Raw genomic sequence first — 20,675 nt, 5'->3', positions numbered from 1 at the left:
ATTTCTGGCTCATGAATGCACGCCTGGCCAACATAAATTCAGAGAGAAAAGGACACAAGGGCAAAGTGTCCCACCTGAAAACTGCGAGTCCTCGTCGCACCTTATGCATTCGCTGGCTCCCTTCTCCGAATAGGTGTTTCGGGGGCACACTTGGCAGTTGAACGCCCCTGGTTTGTTGCTGAAGGTCCCCGGCTTGCATGGGAAGCATTCTGACGTGTAGGCGACCCCTGTGAGGGAGGGCGACTGAGTATCAACAAGCAAATCACCACCCACTTGTGGCCTCCACCCAGAAGGCAGACGGAAGCATGTGCAGTAAGCTCGTCTCGAGCCCGTCATCTGCTTAAGTGGGCACCACGAAAGCATTTTCTGTGTTCAAGGAACTGGGATGTGTGTTGAATTAAACACAGTAAGTACAGGAAACGAACCAGAGACTGAGACGTAACAGAGACACAGAACACGTAGAAACTGAGTTGTCAGGAGACAAGTCCACCAGCTTAAAAGAGGGTAAACCCTAAGGTCCCTCCGCTTCTGTGAGCCTATTCGTCTCTGACCTCTGCGGCCACCTGTTCCCATTTTCTCTGCAGCTCACTGGGTCACACGTGTTTGAGACCTCACAGACCCTAGGGATGCCTTCATGCATCTTCTGGTTTGTAATTCCAGACTCCGCCAGCAGAGGTCCCAGTGACAAAGGAGTCAATGGCACAGGAGTCAATGTTTAAATGAAAACATTTAAAGTATAAGCCAAATTTCAACAAATGAGAGTCACTGTTTCTATTAAAAATACCCTTAATGGAGAATGAACAATGCCAGGTTTTAGCGGCTGCTCTCCTGGACCAGAAATGACCTAGAGAAGCACAAAAAGCTAAGGAAAAAGCCAGTTGCAAGATGTTATTTTAATGGCTGTCCCAGGGACCAGCTTACCTGAGCAAGCTCCAGGTCTGGCACAATAGACATTTCCCAAAGGAATAATACACAAGGCAGCGTTTTATTTTTTAAGACACACAAAAGTGTCATCACAATTACTTTTTCACATGGTTTATATAATGTAGTGCCAGGGTACAAGGAAAACAAAGAAGCAATCAACTTGTTGGCAAAAAAAAAAAAAAAAAAAAAAAAACAAAACCTAGGGTCTGCAGACTCACACAGTGCCTAATATATTCACTCTTGTCTCATAAGCCCTTGGGACAGCCAAATGAGCACTAATAAATATTGTAAAATATTAGAAGGTTGGAACAATAACCACTAAATACAGTACCTTCAATTGTGATATTTTTTACCAACACTGGTTTGACTGCCTTGGAACCCATAAGGATGCCTGTGGTTCTCCAATAGAGTATGTTTGTGCCTGATTTCAGCATGACCTACAAAAAGAAACACAGGATACCCGGGTCATGACAGTAAGCCCCGCTGCTCCTAATCCCCAAAACTACTGCCTTAGACTACTTTTTTTCAATGCAACTAATAAAACGCCCCTAATTCAGAACCAAGAAATTTAAGTACAATTAATTCAGTTCTAAGTTCTACTGAAGTTGACATTAAAAAAAAAAGTTCTCCAATCTGCAAAATGTAGTAATAAAAGGAGACAAAAATCTTCAAGAGTGAACAAAAAAGACAAAATGATTAAAAATAAGTCTTCAAAGTGGAACAAGAAGAGAAAATGATTTTAAGACAATCTGCATAAAATCTTGGTTTCTATTTTAAAGGGTGAGAGTCATTCATCACACTTGCATGTTTATAGGCTGTGGTTTTCATAAATAGATATTTGAGCTCTGAAAACAAAAAGGCAATATAAAAGAATCCCTTTTTTAAAGTTATTCAATAAATAATACTGCAATAGCAGTAAGAGAAACAGAATGTTCTTATAGGAAAACTCAATTGAATTCACTGATTCCAGACCTTAAATGATACTATGTCTAGCATTTGCTTCCTTTGTCACTAGAATATTTGCCTAACTCTAAATCAAACTAACTTTCTGATCAATTTTATGCTGATGGAGTTAAATGAACCAATTTTTAAGAGTTCTTTGATTTCACACTGTCACCTTTCTTCCTTTATGCAGTCTATGGCTGATCAGCTTCGAGCCGTATAAAATTAAAATCTACCCAACTACTTCATCATGCCAGAGATTCAGAGTAGTGTATCACAAGTAGTGCATTAACCACACTCCCTTGGTATTAAGTCTTTATAATCGAAGAAGACAGATTTGCTGTCAAGGGTTATTTGTAATTTCAAAGCCCAGGTGACTAGATAATTGGGTAACTGTAGTGTAAGTGGTACTAATATTACTATCAGGTATACAGAGTTTTAAAAATACTCTGGAAGGGTACACTGTGTCAGTCATCAAAGGATGAGACACTTGCTATGCCCACACAGGCAGTAATGGAAAAACCACTTACGAAAACAGCTCAGCAATGGTCACTTCAACAGACCTTAACCAACACTGCAGCCACCACAGTAGGTCCTTGCCATACTTCATCTCACTCAAAGCAGCAAGACCATTCCCATCTCTCAAATGAAAAATCAGATGCAAAGAGATTGCTTAAAGAAACACAACTATAAACCAGAGCTCGATTTTAAATCCATGTCTCACTTGAAGGAACAGTGCCTCAGTGAATGCCTCGTGTTACCTAATAATCACCGCCAAGTATTCAAAGAGATGTCCTGTGCAGAATTAAGTAGTGCCTTTACTTGACATGGTCAGAGAAGGAGGAATCTCGACCAACAGGCAGCAAAGAAAATAGGAGGAGGTTGAGGCTCCAAACATGGATGAATTTTGCAATAATCAGAACTGTTCAGCATCATAGATAGCACAAGATCCAACACAACACATTCAAAAGTCACTGGTTAGGGACAATGCAAAGTCTCATGAAAGGAGCTCCAGGGGCCTTCCAATGGCAGAGTCAGTGATGCCATCCCATGTGACAGGCACAGCTGTAAGCAGCACACTGAAACATTTTGGGCATCAGTTCTGAATAGCCATTTCTCCTGTTGCTGCCCCTTTGAAGGCAGGTAAAGCTGGAGTGTGATGGGAAAGGGAAGGAAAAGGGACCTAAGGAGAAAGAAAAAGGCAGAAAAAACAACCAAAAAGAAAACTTAGCAGCTGTTTCTTCCCTGACGGAAAATTATCTAAATTTATAGAAAATCTCAGTCCTTGTTTTCTTAAAATGAACTTCTACATGGGCCGGCACAGTGGGTTAATCCTCTGCCTGCAGCGTTGGCATCCCATATGGGCGCCAGTTCTAGTCCCGGCTGCTCCATTTCCAAGCCAGCTCTCTGGTATGGCCTGGGAAAGCCATAGAAGATGGTCAAAGTCCTTGGGCCTCTGCACCCATGTGGGAGACCCGGAAGAAGCTCCTGGCTCCTGGCTTCAGATCAGTGCAGCTCTGGCTGTTGCAGCCACTAGGGGAGTAAACCAGTGGAAGGAAGACCTTTCTCTCTGCCTCTCTCTCCCTCTCACTGTCTGTAACTCTACCTCTCAAATAAATAAATAAAATATTTTTAAAAAAAATGAACTTCTACAAAGGGTTAGGAGAAGAATGGGGTTGATGGGAAAGAAGGAAAAACAAAAAGTGACTTACGGAATGGGAGCCCCATTCTCCATTGTCTGTGAGTTTTACCCACTTGTCAGTGGTGGTGTCCATCTCCTGGCACTGATCATTTTGAATCTGGGGATTAAACACAAGCGTCTCAGTTAAGTTTCTTGAACAACAGCTTTAGTTAAACTACGTACCCAGCACAGGCTACAAGAACCTCTTTCAGTACATACTCAACAATGGCAATAAGCAATTCTCAACAAATAAATACTCCAAGGCCTCTGGAGGCTAAGCAACAGCTGAATATGGGTGAGTGGTTCTCAGTGAGCTGCCTCTTTACTGTAACAAAAAGGTTAGTCTGAGAGCCACTCTCTGGAGAAGAGTCTGAACCATCAACATCAACAATGCACAAGAAGGAGAGGAAAACATCACAAAAAAATCTACCCAACTTACCAAAACATATTAACAGCCTACATTCATCACGCAGGTCCAATAAAACAAAAGTGAACAAAGTTGATTTTTACATTATTTGTGACATGTACAACTGTTAATTAATTAATTCAGAAAGCCAGATTTGTTTTCAATTCCAGAAGATGAAATCCAAATGTAGATGTGTCTACAGCAGAAGTCAAAGTCCAAACTTTTATTTTTGTGTACATGTTAACAATCTGCCGTTCAAATGATCGCATCCAGTATCTTTGGCACCAAACATCTTGTGCTTCCCAAGCAATTCTTCCAAAATACCCCGTGGGTGGGACAGTACAAAGAACACAATGACATCAAAAACCCCATCTTTCTAATGTGACAAAATTGTCATTCACAAAGTAGGGTTAGAATAAGATCCAATCACTATACTTTTTCTAAAAGAAATGTTCTCCATAAAACATAAAGACTTACTGAACAGAAAAATATATCTTACCATCCAAATACCAGAGAATATCAACTACAGAGGATATTTACTTTAACTGAATTTAAGTGCCATATCTACGTTTGTAAATTAATGACTACTCTCCTGCAAGTGTTAAGCCATTTCTAAGAAGATACGAACCCCAAGTATACCCTTGGTGGTCAAGGAGTAGATTAGCTTAAAGCTTTGTTACAGCTGAAAGTAGACATGTGTTAGCATGACATTCTACGGTCATCTGGAGACCTGAGTCCTGCTACTCACTCTAAAGATAACTGGCAAAGCTATAAACTTGGTCCAATCACGTTTGCTCAAGGTTTAGGTATCAGCCTTTTCTTAAAAGAAAAAAAAAGGAGGGGGGAGAGGATTAATGGAAGTCCCATACATATCTAAAGTTAAATACTTTATTGCTTTTAATTAAGTAATGCTAGCATGTTTAATTCTCAGAGCACAACTGCTGTTTCCATCTTCAAGCCATCAGTATGATTACTATGAAGTGTTGACCCTCTGAGCCTATCAAATGCAAACTATAATGCTGAAATACCAATACAAAGAAATGTGAACTTGCCTTCCCTTTTCAGATAATAATCAGAAGCACAAAGGCATCACTGAAAGGAAGTAATGAAACTTTATACCTTAAGAGACCTTTTTGGACAGCTCTCAAAGGACCCATTGGGCAATACAAAACTACACACTTACTCTGTTAGATAACTATCTTTCTTCTTAAATTTATTTAATTTTAGCAACATCATCAAAACGCCCTAAGAAATAGAGAATCATTCACTGTGAGAAGTGCTTTGCAAACAAAGTGTAACTTAAAAAGTAAATTTGGTTGAATGTTGCTTAACACTGAAAATTACAAAAAAAAAAAAAAAAAAGGTAGTGCTAGGAGGCACCTTAAAAGGTGCTGTCAGGGCAGCACTGTGGCACAGCAGGTAAAGCCACTGCCTGCAGTGCCAGTATCACATGTGGGCACTGGTTCAAGTCCTGGCTGCTCCACTTCCGATCCAGCTCTCTGCTATGGCCTGGGAGGGCAGTGGAGGATGGACCAAGTCCTTGGGCCCTTGCACCAATGTGGGAGACCCAGAAGCAGCTCTGGCTCTTGGCTTCAGATCAGGCCAGCTCCAGCCATTTCGGTTATTTGGGGAGTCGGCCAGCGGATGAAAGATCTCTCTCTCTCCCTCTCCCTCTCCACCTCTCTGTAACTCTGCCTTTCAAATAAATAAATCTTAAAAAAAAAAAAAAAGGTGCTATCATACTATCCACCTTATAGAAGAGAATGCTTAGGACAGGAAGCCAACTTAATTTCTCAATAATACAAAGCTTCAAGAGCCAGATCGCTTGACTTCTAACCCAAGGCTCATTCTTTCATGGATAACATCTCTTGCCACTAGAAGTTCAGAAATTGCTATTACCAAGAGCAACATAAATTTATTTTAGAATTGTTAGTTTATTGGGTCCTAAAATCTGAACCACAGAAACTTTTTATAGATATTTTCCCATTTACTAGCTTAACCCACACTTTATTTGGTATAAGAAGTCAACCTAAAAACATTTTCCCAAGCATTTGAGTCATTGCCATAACAATTATGTGCTAGGCTAGAGACATTTTATATAAAATAGATAAATAAATTTTGTGGTAATAGCCACTGTTACACTATCACTTTACCCTATATTCTATAATGCTATTTAATCTCCTACAGAGACATCAACTATCCCAACCACTTATACTTTTAAACTACAAAATTCATAGGAAGAGAAACATGCAGCCACTTCTTTTGAAGTAATTTCCTATGAATATACTTAAAGTAATTCTGTTTGGTAAAATGATATTTGAAACTTCAAAAAGGAAAACTCTTTTAAGTAAAAATAAAAATAGGTAAAAAGATAATTTTTAACAAAATAGCACTTGTAGCTATAAAAACATGAAAACTGATCTTGAGGAAACTATTTGTCACACAAAAAGCCTAAACTAAATGGTCATCTAATGATGCTAACCAAAAGTAAAACAAGTCCCAGGCTACTCTGCAAGGTGACATCAAAAAACAATATTAACCAGAAAATAGCATTATAGAAAAAGTAGTTTTCTTTTAATATCAAAAGGTTCAGTTAACACAAAAAGCTGAGAGGCATACAGTGGGATGGGAACAGGAACGGCCCTTCAAAGGTGAATCCAGAATATAAAGGGCCTTACAAAGAACTCAAAGAAGATGTTGTTGTCGACATACTGGTACTCAAAGAAGACATAACCCGACTTCTTAAGGTGCACAGCGTAGATCAAAGACACGGTGCAGTCATCGCGATTTGACTCGATATAGTTTCCTCGAGGGACCCAGGAGGAGCTGGGGAAACAAGACCAGGAAGGACTCTGTCAGTGGGTCAGAAACCTCTCATTTCGCAAAGCTACGAAATCCCCATCAGCAGGGCTGAGCAGAAAACGCCAGAAGCTTTTCTGGAACCCAAAGGCCGACTCAGGAAGTTCGCTTCTTAGACTCAGGATTTCCTAAACCTGTGCTGGGTTACACAGTCGGCTTGCCAGGAAACTGGTCTTTGTCACAGAAATCTGACACCAAATAGATGACCACCAATTTCAGTAGCCTTATGTAAAACCATTCTTTCAAATACCCTCTGAGGTTTTATTTATAAACACAGACAAATGGCAGAGCAACACTAAGGAAGAAAGAGCACCAATACTGGTAACCATGCAGATTAGAATGCTGTGGGTTTTATCATCCTTTGAGGTCTTCAGGCAGTTCTGTGTCATAAGAAATCAATCACCAGGCCAGCAGGTGAAGCTGCTGCCTGCAATGTCAGCATCCCATATGGGCACCAATCGGAGTCCCGGCTGCTCCACTTCTGATCCAACTCTGCTGCCAATGTGTCTGGGAAAGCAGCAGAAAATGGCCCTAGTACTTGGGCTCCTGCCACTCACACAGAGACCTGGATAAAGCTCCTGACTCCTGGCTTAAGCCTGGCTCAGTCCTGGCCATTGTGGCCATTTGGAGAGTGAACCAGCAGTTGAAAGCTCTCCCCCAACCCCGACCCACGCTCTCTCTCTCTGTAATTCTGCCTTTGAAGTAAATTAAAAAAAAAAATCTTAAAAGACACACAAAAAAGAAATGAATCTCTTCTTAATCACAGAGTTGGCCTTGGAGTTCCTAAATATTTGTAAGGTCACTCAAAAAACAACTGATTATTTAGAACATATTATCATTGTACTGTAGGGCTTTTAGATGTTCCTAAATACATGACAGTAGCATGAAGATAAAATGTAGTTGTAACTACACTATTGTCAAATTTAACATTATGGAAAGTAAGTAACTCTACACTGTCATAAGAATGCATGCTGTAACTTCACACTTTCACAACCTAAGGGTAAATAAAGATATCCTAAGATATAAAAAAGCATCAACCATAACAAAGAATTGACAAATTGTGTGTTTGCAAATTTTAAACAATGGGTTATCAAAGGACAGCAGTAAGAAAATAAAAAGGCAAAATCCAGACACGTGTGTGTGTGTGTATAAGAGACAGAGATAAACAGTATATAAATATATTGCAATTACTATAATACATGTATGCAATTACTCATATCCATGACAAAGAACTCTTTCAGCTCAATAATTAAATGACAAAAAATAGAAAATGGGTAAAACACTCTGAAATTTCACAAAAGGAAAAAAAAACATGTGGATAATGAATATATGAAACATGTTCATTATTATACACCAGGGAAATGTAAAATTAAAACATAAGGAGGCCGGCGCCACGGCTCACTAGGCTAATCCTCCGCTTTGCGGCGCCGGCACACCGGGTTCTAGTCCTGGTCAGGGCACCAGATTCTGTCCTGGTTGCCTCTCTTCCAGGCCAGCTCTCTGCTGTGGACAGGGAGTGCAGTGGAGGATGGCCCAAGTACTTGGGCCCTGCACCCCATGGGAGACCAGGAGAAGTACCTGGCTCCTGCCATCAGATCAGCATGGTGCGCTGGCCGCGGCGGCCATTGGAGGGTGAACCAACGGCAAAGGAAGACCTTTCTCTCTGTCTCTCTCACTGTCCACTCTGCCTGTCAAAAAATAAAAAATAAAAAAATAAAAATAAAAAAACATAAGGAGATATCATTTTACACACACACTAGAATGTGTAAAGGAAAACAGGACATGACAATACTAACATTGAAGAACCTACAGAATAACTAGAACTCAAAACATACTGCTGATGGGGTTTTACAATAATATAACAATTTTGAAAAACTCTTAAAAATTTCTTATGAAGTTCAACATACACCTTCTATATAACCCAGTCAATTAAATAGAAGTAAAGAAAATGCAGATGAGATGAGTGGGAAAGGAAAAGGGGAAGGAAGATAGACATAGCAACATCCAAGTCAAATTCCCATTGGGAAAATTATAAGAGCACCAGAAGACACTACATTGAATAACTTGTGCTCACCACTTAACTTCTCTGATGAATAAACTATTCCAGGTTAACAAAAAAAAAAAAAAAAAGAAGAAGAAGAAGAAGAAGAAGAAGAAGCCATGCCAATAAATCCTGTACACCAAAATAAAGATCTGGAGTATCATCCAGATCTGTATCATCCTACTAGAATGTTACTCAAAGGGACTTTTTTATTTAAAATATGCATACACGGGGCAGGTACTGTGGCGTAGCAGGTAAAGCCACTGCCTGCAGTGCTGGCAATCCCATATGGGCACCAGTAAGTCTAGGCTGCTCCATTTCTGTTACAGCTCCCTGCTAATGTGCCTGGGAAAGCAGCAGAGGATGGCCCAAGTGCTTGGGCCCCTGCACCCACATGGGAGACCCGGAAGATGCTCCTGGCTCCTGCCTTCAGACCGGCCCTGCCCTGGCAGTTGCAGCCATCTGGGGAGTGAACCAGCAGATGGAAGATTGATCCTCTCTCTAACTCTGCCTTTTACATAAAAAATAAAATACATGTAACACACGTTTAGAGGAATCATCCAGAAGAGTAAAATAAGTCTATCAAGTCATTTGTATGAGAGAAACTGGAGACCAACAGCAAAGAGGAGAGAAGGGAAATGGACACAAAGAGAGAAATGAATGGAGGGAGGGTGGGGACACGTCTTTCATCACAGCCCAACAAATCCCCAGCATCCTTAGCTCATGGTAAAAAAAAAAAAAGTGTTAAGTTCCTGGGGGGCCCCTTTTATCAGAGGGCAGGCAGAAGCCTAAAGTTAATTCCCCTCAACGTGACCATGTGATGGGAAATAGCACACAGTCCACAGAGAGGGCAGGACAGAGCACAGCCCAGAGATAAACATTCCTCAAGTACTGCCACAGTCAAAGCTAATATCTGCTGTAAAAGAGACAGGAATTAACCCAAGGAGCTTTCTGCCTCAGGTCCTTAACCTACTCTCTCTTATAGGAGAAAATCAAGTGTCCAAACAAAGGTTATGCAATCCTTCCCAAGGAAAGGAAAAAATATAAAATTATCCATTAAAGAGAGCACAGTTAATAGAAACACCACTGACAAGTGCAGTTTATAAATATGAAAAAATTAATTTGTTTTTCTAATAGTTTTATTGCATTTTTGCATACAGTATCTATTATGTCCTGAAGGCAATTATTTCAACCTCATGAAGATTCAGCTACATTATTTGTAATGGTTGTCCAAAAAGAAACGACTCTTGGCGATTAGCTTCCTTCTGCAAGTGCCAAGATTACCCTCAACTACACCCTTCTCAAGCGTTCAGTCAAGGCCCAAAGGCTCCCTTGGTTCTTACTTGTTACAGCCGTCTGGCCTGCTGTCAGAAGGGCCCACCACAGTGTCCATGAATGTCGCAATGTTGGAAAATCCTGCTGGCAATTCATCCCACTCATCAAATTTGATGCCACTGCCCAACGAGTAGGTGCCTTCTCCACACTTACTGCATACCTGATTCTTCATTTCTAGATACTCCCCGGAAGCACAGGAGAAAGCTGGAAGGCAAACAATGAGCAACACATTAGCCACGGCCCTCCCATCAACTTCCTCCCCTCCCCACTGCCGCCAGCATGATTTCTGTCAAACTCCTATCATGCCAGACCCCAAGTAACACCTCCCAATGGCTCCCTTACCACTACGTGCATTTCCCAACCTGCCCAATTTATGCAGCTCATTCCTTACCCCATCCTCTCCCAAGTATAACAAAATGTTTATCATTTCCAGAATAATCCACCCTCTCTCCCTTTGGCTGTTTGGTCTTCTTTCCCAGAGATGATAGCCAACCAAGCTTCTCCACTTGGAAAACTCCTGTTCCTAAATGGAAAATGACCCTCTTCAGGACAGACCTTCCTCTTCCCTCGCAACCACGTGTTCAGCTGTTCCACACTACACCTGTTACAAAACCTCCCCGACAACACTTAGTAAACATGCAGACCCTCCATCACTTCAGGTGACGTGCTCAGCTGTTCCACACTACACCTGTTACAAAACCTCCCCGACAACACTTAGTAAACATGCAGACCCTCCATCACTTCAGGTGACGTGCTCAGCTGTTCCACACTACACCTGTTACAAAACCTCCCCTGCAACACTTAGTAAACATGCAGACCCTCCATCACTTCAGGTGACGTGCTCAGCTGTTCCACACTACACCTGTTACAAAACCTCCCTTACAACACTTAGTAAACATGCAGACCCTCCATCACTTCAGGTGACGTGCTCAGCTGTTCCACACTACACCTGTTACAAAACCTCCCTTACAACACTTAGTAAACATGCAGACCCTCCATCACTTCAGGTGAGACTCTGAGCTTCAAGAAAAGCAGCAGCAGCAGCATTTTTGGATTCTTAACATACTAAGCCCAAATGCAACGTTGAGCCACTGAGACACAAAGGGGATAACCGGAGGGCCGTAGAGGAGCTGAGCAGTTTCTATCTACTCTGAAACCATGAACCCACTTCTTCAATATCATGAGGCCAACCCAGTCACTTCCCCAGTCTGCAGCTCATTTTCGCAGTCTCGTCCTCTGCCCATTCCCAGAGTGTGTGCAGAGACAGCCGACAAGTCCTGTGACGAATAGTAGGCACAACTGCAGGCAGGGGCGGGGAGGGAGGGAATTCTGCGGCTAAGTTTATCCATTCAGCAAAGGCAAATCAAAGTACCCCAGGATTTAGCTGTGTGCAAGTTGGTATTAGTAACTCAAACCTGAAAAAAGGATTTTCTAATCCTTTAATCAAGATATTAAAGAAACAAGAATAAAATAAAACCTCCAAATTATCCAATGAAGAAAAATCTCCCAGTAGGGAGTGGAACAGCAAACACGGCACTTGGATAGATTGCTCTTTCAGAATACACCAGAAAACCATGCCATAAATAAAAACAACCTAATGTTTAGAAAATTAAAGAATTAAAGGTAAAACTCACACTCATCCACTTGTCCACTGGATGTTGTACAATAAACTTCAAACATTAAAATCAGCATCCTCAAATCAGTAAAACATCACAAAATAAGAAAAAGTTAGGCAGAGTATTGTGTGTTGGCTGTAAGGTCAAAACTACCCTGAGACCAGACTGTACCACTTGCTAATTCTGTGACGTTATCTCCCGCTTTCTAGACCTTAGTTTGTCTCTCAAAGATGGAATCATAATCACAGAAGACACCTCATAAGGCTACAACTAAGCATACGGTATGAAGCAGTTTGCACAGCCCCTGGCATATAACAAGCACTGACCGCATTATCCCATCATCACGAACAGCTTCCACCTCCAGACAGCACAGTTATAGAAAATGTTTTATTCTACTTTCAATGGTTTATGGGTCTTCTATAAGGTACTTGAGAAAGTTCTTGGAAAATAGATTTTACAAGTTTATTTTGGTAAAAATTAATGTTGAAATGCGTGTGTAGTTTTTTTGATAATCTGCACCTTTCATGATTTTTTAAAGATCTCTTGTATATATCACATACTCATAATCAGACAGTATTTCCCTAACATGAGAAATAATATCATAACCAAGAGGCAATTTTACAATAAATCACAGATTAGCAACTTATAACCTGCAGGCCAAATCTGACCCACTATCTCGGTGTTTTTGCTTTGTTTTGTTTTTATTTGTGAACCAGAGGAACAGACAGAGAGCTCCCCCTCCGCTGGGTCACTCCCCAAAAGTCCACAACAGCCACTGCTGGCTGGAGCCAGGAGTCAAGTCCAGATCTTGCACGTGAGTGGCAGGAAGCCAGCCACTTTCTGTAAATAAAGTTTCACACAGTTTTTCCCTGGAAACACAGCCTTAATCATTCCTTTATATATCAATACATGGCAGAGCTGAGTAGTTGCAACAGTTACCGTGCTGCCTACAAAGCCAAAAACTGTTACTTTCTGATAAAGTTGTTGTAGATGACAGTCTAATCTAGTGTCCAAAATGGAACTTTTATCTTCATCAACCCATAAATTCATTAACAAGCAATATTTATGATATTGTTACTTCAGATCCTAAAAGCTAAGGAGGACAAGATTATGTGTGTGAATCTTGACTTCTAAACACGATACCGTTTCACAACATGTTAACTGCCCTGTCAGGATCCCCAACTCTTACAGAAGTGCTTCTATGAAATCAGAAGGAAAACTGAGGGAAAAAGTTGCAAATGAGTGTACTTAGTATTTTATCACTCACCAGACACTGTGCCTGCTTCTTTACAAACACAAGTCAGCTCCTGCTGTTCGTCATGGTTGTGTTCTGCACAGCTGACCTGACACCACATCAGTGAGTGTGGAATCCTTGCTCTGAGCAGAAACACACTACAGCTTGGTTTCCAGAGAGCTTCTGGTTACAGCACCTTCACCCACCCACCAAAAACACCCTTGACGGTATTTCTGTTGAAAGATGTCTTACTAAGTCCATGTTGTTGCCTCATTACCATCAATGTCACGGTGAGGTACTGAACCCATGCCGTAGTGACGCCTCTTTGCAGACACATTCTCTCCAACAGGCACAGCTCAGCTTTCCTGCCCTGGAGCTGAGGGTCACAGGCCAGCACTCCAGCGTCATGCCTGGAAGGCCATCTTAAACATTGGAAGATCCCCCTCAAATGTTCTTTCACTGCTACACTGTGGTTCTAAAGAGTCCACAGAAAAGAAACTTGTTTATGGAATGAGAAATAAGAGTGTCTCCTTGTTCTGGTGGATAGGTAGGTGGCTGCCCATTCACTGACTTCCCTGCTCTGCCTATCTGCAAATGACTGAGAAAGCACTCAGTGTAATGATTTGAAGGTTACAAATACATTTTTAGCAAGTAGTCAAAATTGCAAATATGTTGTCTGTGAATAATGAGGATGCACTGTACATTTTTTTTTAAGATGTATTCATTTGAAAGGCAGAGTTACCGAGAGGCAGAGGCAGAGAGAGAGAGGGAGATAGGGAGAGAGAGAGATCTTTCATCTGCTGGTTCACTCCCTATGTGGCCACAATGGCCAGAGCTGCGCCAATTCAGAGCCAGGAGCCAGGAGCCTCTTCCAGGTCTCCCACATAGGTGCAGGGACCCAGGGACTTGGGCCATCTTCTACTGCCTTTCCAGGCCACAGCAGAGACTTGGATCAGAAGTTGAGCAGCCAGAACTTGAACCAGTGCCCATATGGGATGCCGGCACTGCAGGCGGCAGCTTTACCCGCTACACCACATGCACTGTGCTTCTAATAGACAAGAGACAGGATGATATGCTCATCCGCCCGATAAGGAAACTCAGCCACAGGACTCGTTTAAATGGTACCCATTAGTAAGTGGCAAAGTAACTGATCTTCAAATTCTAGTTTTTCTGATTCCAAAGTTACTGCCTCCAAGAAAATTCAATTCAAGCAACTGCTCCAACACCACAAAAAGACAAACAATTCCAACCGAATTCTTTATTGTACTTCACATCATTCTTTACTTTCCAACTTGGGCTGTTAAGAAAGTCCATATGCATCATATTTATTTATTTATTTATATTTAATGTTTATAAATATATATGCAAAATATATATAATTTATATATAACCATTTTCCACCCTTACATTTCTTATGGAATTTCTAGAGCTGTCATATCTAAAACACACACTGGAGGGATATCTTAGCAAGTTTCTAGTGTCCAAAAATCCCATAACCTTGTCTCTAAAAGAAAGATAGTAACAATAACTATCTCAGGGCCGGCACTGTGGTGCAGTGGGTTAAATCCCTGGCCTGAAGTACCGGCATCCCTTATGGGCACCAGTTCTAGTCCCAGCTGCTCCTCTTCCAATCCAGCTCTCTGCTATGGCCTGGGAAGCAGTGGAAGATGGCCCAAACCCTTAGGTCCCTGTACCCGTGTGGGAGACCCAGAAGAAGCTCCTGGCTCCTGGCCTCAGATCAGCGCAGCTCCAGCCGTTGCGGCCATCTGGGGAATGAACCAGCGGATGGAAGACCTCTCTCTCTGTCTCTATCTCTCTATGTAGCTCTTTCAAATAAATAAAATAAATCTTTAAAAAAAACAATAAGTATCTCAAAATACTTGTGAGAGTAAATGAGATATTCCATGTATAGCATTTAGCCGTGTGTCTGGCACAGAGTATACAATAAATATCAAGTACAATTACTAACAATACAATTCAGGGGCCTGAAACATACATTTCAGTAAGAACTCTGCTAGTGGACTGATGATTTTGTATTTCTTCGGGATAATTATGTAATCAAAGCTAGTTACATGGATATAGATAGGCCTTTACTAGTACAGAGAAGCTAGAGTATCTGAAACCTCTGATATTTTAATCACCTGCTACTCCTCAATTCTTTCTTTCTTTGATAGAAAGACAGAGACAGAGAGAACTCACATTCACTGGTTCATTCCCCAAATACCAAGAACAGCCACGGCAGGGCCAGGCCAAAGCTGAGAGCTGAACTCCAGCTTTGTGGGCAGCAGACACAATCACTTAAGCTGTCATCTACTTTCTGTGGGCAAGGATCTGCGTTAGCAGGAAGCTAAATCAGGAGCTGGACCCGGGTGACAAACCCACATACTCAGTCACAGGACACAGGTGTCGCAACTGCCAAGCTAAATGCCCACCTTTTCTCCTCAATGTTTCTTTTTCCTTCCTAGCCACGGATCAAAGGAGAAGAGCCACACATTGTTGCCACATGCGGCTGGCTCCAGGAGATCACGCCAACAGTCACCTGCTGACCTCTTCTGCAGGTGACCAATGATGACCCCTCTTCCTCTCCTGAGAGCTTTCATCCCAGCCTCCTGCACTGGCCACCCCAATACTGCCATCTTCACATTTGGTTTGCACTGGATAACTTTTTGTATAATCTTAGAGACAACATATTTCACAGGCAAAATTTTTAGAGGACAATAAAGGGCACTTTGGACCTGCAGGATGATGGACAGTTATTGTAAACACCTGTTCTTGGTCTTGGTAAATGTGAACTGACCATATTTCATCTAAATCAATGAGTTATTTCTATAACTAAGCTTGCTTTCCTTCTTCAACAATCTTAAAGTCCTAGAATAACTCGAGTAAAGATAAACTCTCTAGTTTTGTTGAGAACGGAAAGATTTGCCTAAGGTCACACAGTACTTAACAGTGGGATTTCACAATATTTTACCTAAGTGCTCAGAGGAAGAGAGATCTTTGAAAACCCAACCTCTTGAAGTCTAAACCATAACTGAGAGGTCTTGTGCTGTACTCACTGTTCTTTTTCTCAGCTCTGGGCCTCTTCTTTTCCGACACCTATTTCTGCTTCTGCGAAATTAGGTTCAAATATGCAGGTGTGATGAATTAGATGCGAAAAGCACTTTTACTAGTCAGTCACCACACAGCAAATGGCCAGGGCTACTGACTTAACCCTCTGCGCCTCCATCCATCACATCCCGTGAGAACACCACTGTCCCTTTCTCCCTCACAGCACTGCTTGTGGTAACCAGGTGAGAGGCTGGAATCCACAGTGTCTGCAGAAAGAATGCCAGGAAGACTCAAGGCACCATGATGACCACGCAACTGCCAGCACAATGTGCCAAATAAGTCACTGAACCGAACCATCTATGTGCTGATCATGTCCACGATTTACGCCTCACAATAGAGAACATCTATCTTTAATCTTTTCACCGTGGGGTCCCTTAGTTTAGGTTTCTCTTCCTCAAGAGACCTCATGCATCAAAAGACCATGGTTATCAATTACATTGACTCATAAGTCGTTAATTTTTGCTATTTTTACCTGAGGTTTTTCATTGCTAAAGTATGTTTTCTAAGCAGGAAACATAAATAGTAAGTGGTAGTAAAAGGATTTTCAATTTATCTATTTAATGAGATAATGATACAGTGAACCTATGCAATCTAGGGAAATATTTGGGCAGCACATTGTATTAATTTATTCAATAAAGATTTCTTGAGTGTCTACCATTTATAGGCAAAGACAAGGTACCAAAGATATAGTCCCTGTTCTCACAGAGCTTCCATGATAGCCTAGTCTAGACTTACCATCCTCAAACCAAGTTCACATCTCATTAAGCCAAAATTCACTATAAATTCTATTATTATTTGTCAAACTGTTAATAGCTAGATATAAAATAATTACATATTTTATAGGGAAATGTTGATTAAGTAATTCTCAGAAACAAGATAAGGCAGTTTTTCTTCAATTATTCTCATTTAACCAATAAATGTAAATAGGGTTAAAGTCATAGACACTGTTGTCACAGACTACATAGGAGGATGCTCTGGCAATTGTTATGACTATTATTCACCGCCACTAAGAGCAGAATAAAACAGTAAAGGTGGGGCAGGCATTTGGTGTAGTATTTAAGACACCACTTGGGACACTCACCTCCTGTATCCGGGTTCAGGCGATGGCTCTGCTCCAGACTGCAGCTCCAGCTAATGTGCACCCTGGGAGGCAGCACGTGATGGCTCCAGCCGTTGGGTCCCTGTCGCCCACATGGGAAAGTGACACTGAGCTCCTGGCTCTTGGCTTCTACCTGGCTAAACCCTGAGCATTGCAGGCACTTCAGCAGTACATCAGCAGATGGAAGCTCTGTTTGTCTCTTATTCTCCCTCTGTCTCTCTAGTTAATTAGCTAATTTGTTTACATCAAAGAGAGACAAAGAGACAGAGAGGTCCTCCATATACTGGTTCATTTCCCAAATGCCTGCAACAGTTGAAACTGAACCAGGCCAAAGCCAGAAATTCCATCTGGATATCCCACATGGGTGGCCATCACTTGCTGCCTTTGGGTACCCATTAGTAGGAGCTGGAATGTGAACCGAGGGCACTCTGACATGTGATGCAGGTGTCCTAAGATGTGTTCTTAATAGCTATGCTAAATGCCCACATTTAATTTTTAAAACTAATAATGCCTAGTTTATAAGTCTCAAAAATCATTTAGCCGACTAATTATCATTATCAGGTAACTTCAACTTTAAGCACCATCCTGTACTCACAGGAAAACAGGAAACAGCACCTAAGAGCAACTGAGCAGAACATGACCCCAGCAAACCTCAGATCTTCCTACTCCATCGTCAGCACCAGGGGAGAAATCAACACTGGAACACTATCTTTTCAAGTTCTTTCTTGTGAAATTCTTACACACAGAAGAAAAAATAATTTGTGACTCTCATTTTACAAAACTGAAGGTGAGATGGAAAAGCCTAAACAGCCTATTAACAGGCCATTTTCTGCTAACATCCTCTAATTCATGTTAAGCTGGGACCTGGCTGCCTTTGGCTGAGGGAATCCTTGTACCCTTTAATTAGGAAGTTTTTTTTTTTTATCCTAATAGGGTGATTTTCACGTGGAAACATACAAGGTGACCACGAAGGCTGGCTGTGAGGTCATCAACTATCTGCCATGCTGCACTGAAGGCTAGCTGAGGATGATGGAAGGGAACCCTGTCCAAATCCTAACAGTGATGGACATTGCAATGCCCTGATCAAGAGAAAAGACCGATGAGTAGTAAGACACACTAGCACTCCATTGCAATTCACAAGGTATGGGACTTGAGGTATGACTGATCACAGAATGAATAAATCTGTGCTCTGTAATCACATTTGAAACTATCAGAATGACCAAAAGGTAATTTCAAGACCATCTGGTCCAAACTGTCCCAATTAAGATCTTAAGTTTTGTCATAATTTGACCTGGAGTAACTTAGTCTACGTCTCTAGCAGCAGATTCTCAATCTAATGAACTCCCAAGACTCTCTACCCAATAGACTCCCAGTGGTACATGCAAACAAGACCTTACTACGTCTAAGCTGAGAAAAATACAGTCTTCATTTCAAGCGGAAAGAACAGCCTTAGAAAACAACTCCATTTTGGAAGCCAAGTGCACAAGTACTAGTTCTAGTAGCACCTCTTAGCCACGTGAAGTGACAAAGCTGCCACAGAAACTCTGAAATAATTACTGGAACTGAATTATGAAAGCCCAATCCCATCAATAACAAATGTCAACCTTTCATTAAGAGTTAGGTAAGAAGCTTCAGATCACAAAATGTAGTTTTTAAATTCTTGCTTGTGAAATTCCTAGAATATTTTTCATCTCTCAGTTTACAAAGCAAGAGACAGGAGATAAACCAAAGAGTACATTATTAATTCAAAGCAATTCTGCCTAATGCTGTCTAGTTCACTACTCTCGGAAAACACTTAACAAAAACATTCTCCCCACATCTCCAAAAGCTGATTCTTACATCCAACATCCTTTCTGACGGGTCCTCATCTTGCCCTATCTGGTAGAACTGCATGATTGATTATCAGTGCACTTCTTAGAACAGATCAGCCAAAAACAAACAAAAAGTCAGCCCCCAGTGGGAAAACTGATCCATGTAGCACTTCAGATAACAATCCTTGCTAAAGTAACAGAGCCTGGATAAAAGGTTTCCATCTTCTCATAAGCAGTTATAAAAGTCAATGTCATAAGCTAACTAAAGTAGTCCTATCTTAAAAAGTAACAAGTATATTGTGGTTTCTTCACTTGAATGCTTAAGAGGGGAGAAGAAAAGTCCCAGTTTCAGGCACAGGATGACACAAAGTCTGTAGAAAAGCAACCAACAGCAAAGGTCAGGGGGAGGAAGATGTTGAAAGTATTTGATGAGGTCACTGAAGGGGGCAGAAAAACGCACCCGTGCAATCGGTTTCCTTGACTTCCAGTTGCATCCTAACACTGTGGACCCTGTCATCTGACCTTTTCCTCTTCCTGACAAAGTGCCAGCCACCCTCCACTTCTGGTGATCTCTCTGATGCTGCTGCTTGGAGGACTGAATTCTCTCATCTCCTTAGAAAACACTGTTTTCAGAGAAACATGATCAACCACAGCCCCCCCGCAGACACTGTCATTGACGTGACGCCTGCCACTGAGCTGTTCTCTGCAGTTTTCATCTTCCCCCTTAACAACCTCATTCTCCCCAGCCACCACCTGTGCGCTGCTCAGCAGGTTCAACCTCACTGCGCTTTGTGCCCAGATGTGACGCATTGGTGTGGCCAATCCAGTCTACAGAGGACAAAATGTCCTGTCCTTTGATGAACAGAAGAAGTTGTGACAAATGGGATTAGGCCTTTGTGCTTCTTCTATAAAAGCCAAACCCTGAAGTCAAACTATAAGGTGAAGACGCCAAAGTTACTCAACCAACCAGTATAGCAGTGTTCCAGAGCCCTCTTAGGGACCATAAACTATTACAGCTCCCGTCTTTTATAGGGGTTTATTCTCCTCCTGGGCAGAATCAACGTCTAAATTAAGGATTTCTTTAGCTGAGAGAATGCTAGCTTTTTTTTTCTAGTATCTGTTAAATAATGAAAGCATACCATATGTAGCAAGCATCACCAATACGCTAGGCACTGAAAATAAAATCAACGGACCAGCCTCTCGTTGTGTGTGAGAATGCAACTACAAACTCTCCCAAATTCTAAATGCTATTCTCTTATCTTTATGAAAAATTTATACAATTAAGTCTAACACCTACAGAGATAATTAATTAAAATCACACACCAAGCAATGTGTCTGAGCCTGTAGATGCCATTTTTCAAAAGTCCATTTACTTACCCAGAATATTAATTTCTTCCACATTTCAGTGACAAGGTAAATGGAGAGCACCACAGATGGCTCAAGAAAGGGGTAATCACTTGTTCTGCATACTCAGGGTTATTTTCCAAAGAGGCAGTCCACAGGGGTAAGAACATGGACCCAGGAGCTGGACTGTCTCTTTTCAAATCCTGCTTCTACCTATGACCTAACTGTTTGACTTTGGCTATGTTTCAGCTCTTCCTCTGTTGAGGGGAGCATCA

General features: G+C 41.5%; 1 protein-coding gene across 4 annotated transcripts in view; it reads right to left on the bottom strand.

Annotated features, from left to right (window-relative positions):
• ELAPOR2 (endosome-lysosome associated apoptosis and autophagy regulator family member 2) overlaps positions 1–20,675 on the bottom strand; it is a 201,163-nt gene that overhangs the window by 78,861 nt on the left and 101,627 nt on the right. For 3 of the 4 annotated variants that reach the window (XM_002713858.6, XM_051853011.3, XM_089315883.1), the window contains 5 exons: positions 10,197–10,392; positions 6,632–6,779; positions 3,579–3,665; positions 1,256–1,361; positions 75–227 (listed from right to left, as the gene is read on the bottom strand). In XM_002713858.6, coding sequence (XP_002713904.1) covers positions 75–227; positions 1,256–1,361; positions 3,579–3,665; positions 6,632–6,779; positions 10,197–10,392 — 690 coding nt within the window. Of the gene's footprint in view, positions 1–74; positions 228–1,255; positions 1,362–3,578; positions 3,666–6,631; positions 6,780–10,196; positions 10,393–20,675 lie in introns of those variants that run through there. The other variant, XM_089315884.1, reaches the window with a different exon arrangement.

This window comes from Oryctolagus cuniculus, chromosome 16, assembly GCF_051225735.1.
Source record: "Oryctolagus cuniculus isolate XC-2025 breed Fujian yellow rabbit chromosome 16, ASM5122573v1, whole genome shotgun sequence".
Lineage (NCBI taxonomy): Eukaryota > Metazoa > Chordata > Mammalia > Lagomorpha > Leporidae > Oryctolagus > Oryctolagus cuniculus.
The sequence above is the reverse complement of the archived record's forward strand: the minus strand, read 5'-3'. Positions and strand labels throughout refer to the sequence as shown.